We start from the raw sequence: 7943 nt of genomic DNA, 5'->3' as shown, positions 1-7943 counted from the left end.
TCATGGTGAACATGGGGAACACACGGCTGCTGGTGGGCTGCGGGGGCTCATCTGGTTCAAATTTTCATAGTTGGACTCCTGAGCCTGGGGCCTGTGGATAGGAGAAAGTTGATGGACCACCTGACACAGGAGGTAGGTCCCCGCCTGCCCAACCACACCCCATCATGGGCCAGAAAGTAGAGATGAGACTGTGAGGCAGTGGGGCTGGAACCCACAGGACTTGGAGACTAACTGATGTTGGAGGCCAGGCCTGGTGGAATCCAAGGAATAGGGAAGGAGGGGACTACGCTGGTCACAGAATCTCAGACCAGTCTCTCATCCTCTTCACCAACTGCCCCTCCCAAAGGGATTTCATCTGTGGCTTCCAAAACCAGCTCTAAGCCTCTGGCCTCCCACCTGAGCTCCCACTGCTTTCCTGACTTCTCTCTGAGACATCTTAACACTCATTACAATCCTAAGTGTCCTCAGGGCTTCTTGTGATTCCTGTCCCCACAACACGCTCCTCCACTGGGCCCAGGGGAATTGAGGGGCAGGGGGGCGGAAGGAGGTGGGGTTGCTCACTTACCGTGGTGGAGCATCCTGGGTGACTGGGTGCTCTGTGTGAGGGACAGAGAAAGGAGGCATGAGTCTCCAGCCACCATGCACCACCCACCCTGCCCACCCACCCCCACCCCCACCCCCACCCCCACCCCCACCCCATGGTTGAACGTGCAACAAATGGCAGCCTAGCAGGGTGGGAAGAAGTGCCATTTAAGCCTCTGCTTGAAAGATGACCAGAACTTAATGAGGAGAAGGGTGGAGGGAAGAGTGGTCCAAGAGAAGGAACCGCTTGTTCTAAGGCCCCTGAAGCACAAAATGCTTGGCCAGTTTGCAGAAGTGGTGTGAGCAGCCAGGACAACTCTGATACATTTTAGATTTCATCCCAGGACTATTTGAGGCCAGTGCTGCTGACCTGGTCTGAGAGGCTCTAAGAGTCCCAACCGTGGGCATGGGGCAAATATCCTGCCCAGTTCAACTATAGCAGTGTGGGATGAACTGCAGCTCGTTATACACACTACTGGTCACCATCCACCACTGTGCACACGCCACTAGGAATGCTATTCACCCTGTTTTCCTGCCTCATGCTTACCTATATATTTTAATTTAGCTCGCACCTTACTTCTTGGGTAAAGCTTTTCCTCCTGGCCCCTATCCAGGCTCCCACCAGAGTAAGGCACACCATACTCCTGGCTTCCAAAGTACCTGAGTCTGCACTTCTCATAGCTTAATGCAATTATTTGCTTACTCCTCAGCATCCCATTTGAGGGCAGGGGACCATGTCTTGATTTCTTATTCCCAGCACTTACACAGCACATAGTGCTCAAGATGCTGGCAGTCACATAACTGAATGGTGCTATTTGGGAAAGCCTACCCTAACAGCCCTTACAGAGGAGTCATTTATGGGGTGGTGGCAAAGGTGGGAGGCCCTGGGTGGTGCAAACAGTTAATATGCTTGGCTTCTAACCAAAAGGTTGGCAGTGCACGGCCACCCAGAGGTGCCTTGGAAGAAAGGTCTGGTGATCTACTTTGAAAATTGAGCCACTGAAACCCTATGAAGCACAGTTCTACTCTGACACACATGGGGTCACCAAGAGTCAGAATCCACTTAGAACTGGTGGTAAATGGGTGGACTCTGGAGTTAGACATGACCAGATTCTAGCTCTGTGGCTCTAAGCAAGAGACAAGTTATATAAACTCTTCGAGCTTCAGCGTCTTTATTGTAAAACGAGGCTCACGCTGCTTCCCACCTCCTCTTGATGCAGGGAGCGGAAATAACGTGAAGCGCAGGCGCAATAAACGTTTTGGCTTTGTCAATCCTGGCGGTCTTGCCTGACCCGGCCAGGGCGCACACACCTGGGCGGTGGCGGGCAGCGCGGGCGGCCAGGACGCCGAGCAACAGCAGGGCCTTGAGGCCGAGCGCGCCGAGCGGCAGGGCGAGCGCCGAGGCCCCGCTGGTGCCGCGGAAACGGAACAAGTAGACGCTGGCCTCTGCGCGGCCCAGGCTGTTGGCGGCCGTGCACGTGTAGCGGCCGTCGTGGGCCAGCTCCGGCAGCTCGGCTGTCACCTGGTGGCCGTGAGCGGGGACAGGTACGGTGGCCGAGCTGTTGCCCAGGGCCGGGCCGGACCATACGAGGGCGGGCGGCGGCTCCCCCTCGGCCGTGCAGAGCGCGTGGAAGGTGTGCGCGGGGCCCGGCAGCACCGAGATGTTGATGATCCGCGGCGGGGCTACGGGAGAGAAGACGACGGCGTCACGGCCAGGGGCAGCTCTCCCTGCCCCCTTTGGACGCTGGAGAGCTGGAGGGGTCGGAGCCACAGAGAGGATGGAGTGTCCCTCTGGCACCAGGTTGCCTGGTGAGGCCACAGGAGTGCGCCTTGGGCAAGCTACTCAACCTGTCTGTGCCTCAGTTTCTCCGTTTGTAAAATGGGGATCATAATAGCACTTACCTTATGAGGTTGCTGAGATTTGGTAAATTAATACATGTGAGGTGCTTGGAATAGGGCCTAGCCCATAAGGAGTGCCCAGTAAACGGTGGTTATTACTGCCTAGTACAGGGCTGGGGGCTGTCAGCTGGTGTGATTTCAAGGGCATCGCCCACTCCCAGACAACCTCACCAAATTTTACAGTTGCGACTGATGACTGACTCCGCTGGACAGCACTGTCCACCCTGGGAAGAAATGGGAATGCACTCTGAGAAGCTGGCCAGCCAGGCCAAGAGCAGAGTCAGACTTGAACCCAGAACTCCTGGGTCTCCCATGTAGTGGCTCCAGCATTTGTAAAAATTACCCAGGTAATTCCATTGTGCAGCCAGGGTGGAGAACTACTGCTCTAGGGACAGGGACAGGGACCTTGGTTCATGCATCTCTGACAAAGTGCTCCTTGTGCACCCCTCGGAGGGCTATGGGTGCCTGTCAGTGCACTTAGCACACACCCCATTGTAGCTCTTGCCGTATTTAGGATTATTGTTTACTCATTTTTCTCTCCCTCTAGTCTGGGAGCAGGGAGCCCTGGTGGTGCAAAGGTTAAGTGCTCAGCTGCTAACCAAAAGGCTGCCAGTTCAAACCCACCTATCGGCTCCATGGGAGAAAGACCTGGCAATCCACTACTGTAAAGGTTACACCCTAGAAAACCCTATGGGACAGTTCTCTGTCACATGGGGTTGCTATGAGTCGAAAATCAGCTTGATGGCACCTAACAATAACAAGCTACTGGGGACAATCATTCTCCATGAGCTTCATTGAAATGCCTAATCCAGGACCCCACCCCAATCCCTTCCTGGAGCCAGGATTCTGCATTTATTATTATTTTAAAAATTTATTTTGTTGTTGAGAATATACACAGCAAAACATACACCAGTTTAACAGTTTCTACATACACAGTTCAATGACATTTATTACGCTGTTCAAGTTGTGCAACCATTCTCATCCTCCTTTTCTGAGTTGTTCCTCCCCCATTAACATAAATTCACTGCCTACCTAGGTTCCTATTTAATCTTTTGATTTGCTGTTGTCAGCTTGAGCCCATACAGATAGTTCTTCAAAGAGTATAATGCTCAAGGCAGACTTTTTTTTTTTTTACTAGTTAAGCTAAATTATTGTTTGGTTTTAAGAAAATTTCAAGGGATATTTTTGATTTAAGATTTAAAGATTTTCTCAGGGCAATAGTTTCAGGGGTTCATCCAGCCTCTGTGGCTCCAGAAAGTCAGGAGTCCGTGAGAACATAATCCCCTCCAGGTTTGAAACCCGTGCTCTGGAGGAAAGGGGCCATGTATGATTCCCCATCCCATCCCAGCGGCTAACACAGTGCCTGCCCTTGGGACTGGGCCGCGAAGGGAGGGAAGAAGGGACTGCCCCCCACGCCCGGCAGAGGACGGCCCCGCGTCCCTGTCGCGCTCACCCGTAACGCGGAGCCGGACGCCGTGGCGGCTCTCGTAGCGGTCGTGGACGTCGCCAGCGAACTCGACGCGGCAGAAGTAGCGGCCAGCGTCGGCGGGGACGAGGCGCTCCACGCGCAGCGACAGGTCGTTGCGGCGCGGGTTGCCCAGCAGGCGGAAGCGGCCGTGGCGGCTCAGCGCCGTCTGGCAGAGCTCGCTGCCCCGCGCCGCCGCACAGCGGAACACCTGCGGCCCGGCGTAGGGCTCGCCAGCGCGCCAGATGACCGTCAGCGGCCCGGCGTAATGCCCATGCGGGTGCGTGAAGGTGCAGGGCAGCACCGCCGCGTTGCCCGCCACCGCGCTCACCTCGGCCGGCACCTGCATGGACCAGCGCTGCGACGGCGCGCCTGCGGGCAGGGGGCGCGTCAGCCCTGCCAGGCGTCCAGGCTGGGCCGGGCGCCCCCTGCCCCGGGACCCCGGGGCACCTCGGCCTCTGGGGGCCTGGAAACCCACCCTAAGACTCGAGAAGCGGCCCCCCCACCCCGCCTCCCAGGGTCTGGAAACTCACCCCAGGACTCTAGAGGCATCTCCCGCGGCCTGGACCCCTATGACTCAGGAGGTGCCTGGGCACCCCTGCCTTCTCTGTGGTGACTTTTTGCTTCATTCAGGGCGATCCGTACCCAACCTACAGGCCCCATACCGTTCCCCTTAGTTTTTTTCAACAAAACCAACCCTGGTGCGGAAAAACACACACACACACACACACACACACACACACACACAAAACCCAGAAAAACCCTGGTATCCTGTGGGTACAATAGAGCCCCCAAAACCCCCAAGATTGATGGTGATAATTATAAAAACACTTACTGTGCACCTCTGTGTTGAGTGGGTTCCCGGTAGTATCTCTTTTAGTTTCCACACATGACCCTAGAGGTAAACATAGTTATCCCCGGGTTACTGGCAGTAAACTGAGGCACAGAGAGGTTGAGTAATTGCTAGGATGAGGCAAGGCTGGCATTCAGACTCAGGACTGCCTGACTCCACAGTCTGCATTCTAGTGCTCCAGCACAGGGAACCTTGGCACTAATCCAAGGAGACCAACACTCTCATTTACAGAGGGGGAAGCTGAGGTGCCTGGTGGCAACAGTATGATTTGAAGCTCACGTGGTGAGTTGGTAGCCAAGACTCCTCTAGAGTCCAGCTCACCTCAAGTAGGCTGTGTTTTCCACCTCCTAAATTGTGAGCAGTGAGCCATGGTTGAACCAAGATCTGAAGGTTGTGCTCTGCCCCCAGTCAGCAGGGGGAACAGCACTCCCATGTTGACCCATATGTGTGCTGGTTTGGGGGAGAAGTGAGCTGAGTGAGTGAGTGGGTATCAGTGCTGGGCCTCAGGAGTGGTACCTTCCCAGGGAGCTGAAGCCTGCCCAGCCAGTGCCCCAGAATGCAGTTCATGTAAAGGGATTGCAGCATCTTTAGAGGGAATAATATCGCAGTCTTTGTGTTGCCCAAAACCGAAAAACAAACAAACCCGTTGCTGTCGAGAAAATTAGAACTCATAGCGACCCTATAGGACAGAGTAGAGCTGTCTGCATAGTTTCCAAGGAGCGCCTGGCAGATTTGAACTGCCAACCCTTTGGTTAGCAGCCATAGCACTTAGCCACTACACCACCAAGGTTTTCTGTATTGCCAAAGGGCTTTGCAAACACAGCTCTCTCCCATACACCAGACCATGTCACAGGACTCTCAGAACACCCAAGGGGAGAGGTATTGCTGTAGATAATGAGAATATGAAGGACCAGAGTTACAGGTAGAAGGTGAGAGAAACCCAGCTTTTCTGGCTCCAAGCCTAGTGCTTTCTGAGGTAATTTAGCCCAACTCTCGCCTTGAGCAGGAATATCCCAGTTCCCTGCTGGCAGGCCACTCCCCCAGGAGCTCATCTTATCTTAAGCCTGTCTATGGTTCAGGGCATTGTACTGTGTCACATGACTGCCACTGCGCTTTGGAGGGCGTCCATCCTGATGGCTCTGCAGTCTTCCATCTTGGCTATTCTAGACCTGTTCAGCCTTCCCTCCACTGGTTAAGGAAGTCTGTAGTGTCCTGTGTGGGTGGCCTTGGGTGGCTCCAGGTGTGGCCTGAGGTGTGCTAGACTAGCCCAGTGTGGTATGAGTCCAACAGTACTGCCTCAGGTGATGTGAACTGTGTCCTGAAGTAAAATCACACTTGGGGCTCATGTGGAGCTCAAAACTGAGTAAAACTACAAGTTTATTTTTCTTACACAATCTGCTTTAAAGCCAAATCTCTCTTATTCTGGACAAGTAGAATTGTGGTTTTTAATGCAAATGGAGGGCGTTGCATATATCCCTGTTCAGAGCTTGTTTGCTCAGCTGTTAATAGTCTAGGGGCCTAGTTCCAAATCTGAGAAACGCTGTCTGGGATTTACTGGTTCAGTCAGTACTGCCAGATGTAGAAAGCATGTCCCTTATCTGGAGGCTCAGCCCTGCCTCAGTTTCCCTGCCACTTTCACCCTCTCTGACCTCAGCCTCCTTTGACCTTCTGCATCTTGCTGGCATCACATGGCCAGGCAATGAGTCTCAACCTATTGTTTGCCAATGTGCATTCATCAGTTCAGCTGACATTTATCCCACATGTCCCCACTCTGCGCCAGGCATTGGGCTGGAGCTAGGGTTACAAAGATGAACAGGACCCGTTATCAGTCTGCTGGGGCCCACAGCTCAGGGCAGGAGACAGGTAGGCAAACACATAATTACGCACCAGCCTGCCAGGTGCACTCATGAAGGACATGAACAATGTTCCCTCTGTGTGAACATCGGTCCTCACTCACCAGCTGTTTCCCTCATGTCTCCATGGAGTTGTTCTACAGGAGGTGGCCTTCCCTTAGCCCCAAGCCTGGCCCTGGCCCTCTCTCAGCATGGGCATTGCTTGTTTCTCTGTGTCTCTCCCACGTCCCCAGAAGCTCTGGGAGGGCATGGACCATGCCTGTGCCACTGTTTTTGTGTTGCTACTACCCAGCACAGGAGTCCATGAGTGGTCCAAATGGTTAAATACTCGACTACTAGATGGAAGGTTGCAGTTTGAACCCACCCAGAGGTGCCTCGGAAGACAGGCCTGGCAATCTCCTTCCGAATGGTCACAACCTTGAAAACCTTATGGAACAACTGTAGTCTGCACACATGGGGTTGCCATGAGTTGGAATTGACTGGAAAGCAACTAACAACAGAATTGCCTAGCACAGCATTGCCATGTAATAACTGATGTAGAATTGAACAGAGAACAGAAGGGAGAGTGATCGTGGCTGACAGGAGAGGGAGTGCAACAATTAGGGGTGGAGATACACAGATATTAGGTAGGGATTGGTGAACCTGTGAGAGAGGAGAAGCTGTTTCAAAAGAGTTTTGCAGAAAGTGTGGGGTTTTACTAGACCTTGAGGAGGATTTAAGTCATTCTAAGCAAAGGGATGTCCTCCTCTAGGGACTGATCCCTCTTGATGATATGTCCAAAGCAAACAAGTCAGATAACGTTGTGTTGTGATCCATAGGTTTTTCATTGGCTAATTTTCACAAGTAGATCACCAGGCTTTTCTTCCTACTCTGTCTTAGTCTGGTAGCGGTGCTGAAACCTGTCTACCCTGGGTGACCTTGCTGGTGTTTGAAATACCAGTGGCATAGCTTCCAGTATCATAACAACATGCAAGCTACCACAGTATGACACAGTGACAGAGGGGTAGTGATTGGATTTGGATATGTTGGCGATTGTGAAGATGACATAGGACTGGGCAGCATTTTCTTCTATTGTACATGAGGTTGCCATGAGTTGGAGCTGATTTGGTGGTAGCTAAAAACAACAGGCAAAGGAAACAGCATGGGGAAAACCATGGAGGTATGGATGCCATCAGAGAGGGAGCAGGACATGATGGGGTAAGGAGGCCAGAGAACACAGTGCTTTGGGGGATCCCTGGGAGACATTCCTCATCTCACTTAATATGCACAAGAACCCCATAAGGTAGCATCA

General features: G+C 53.1%; 1 protein-coding gene across 1 annotated transcript; it reads right to left on the bottom strand.

Annotated features, from left to right (window-relative positions):
- Positions 1 to 4845, bottom strand: SIGLEC15 (sialic acid binding Ig like lectin 15; the record flags this gene model as incomplete). Its single annotated transcript, XM_049901383.1, has 5 exons — positions 1 to 91; positions 566 to 596; positions 1894 to 2265; positions 3935 to 4318; positions 4782 to 4845. Coding segments are annotated over 5 exons (942 nt in total), but the record flags the coding sequence as incomplete, so codon positions are not given.
- Between the last annotated feature and the right edge of the window lie 3098 nt (positions 4846 to 7943).

This window comes from Elephas maximus, chromosome 11 (genome assembly GCF_024166365.1).
Source record: "Elephas maximus indicus isolate mEleMax1 chromosome 11, mEleMax1 primary haplotype, whole genome shotgun sequence".
NCBI classification, from domain to species: Eukaryota; Metazoa; Chordata; class Mammalia; order Proboscidea; family Elephantidae; genus Elephas; species Elephas maximus.
This window is presented reverse-complemented; position numbering and strand designations above follow the sequence as displayed.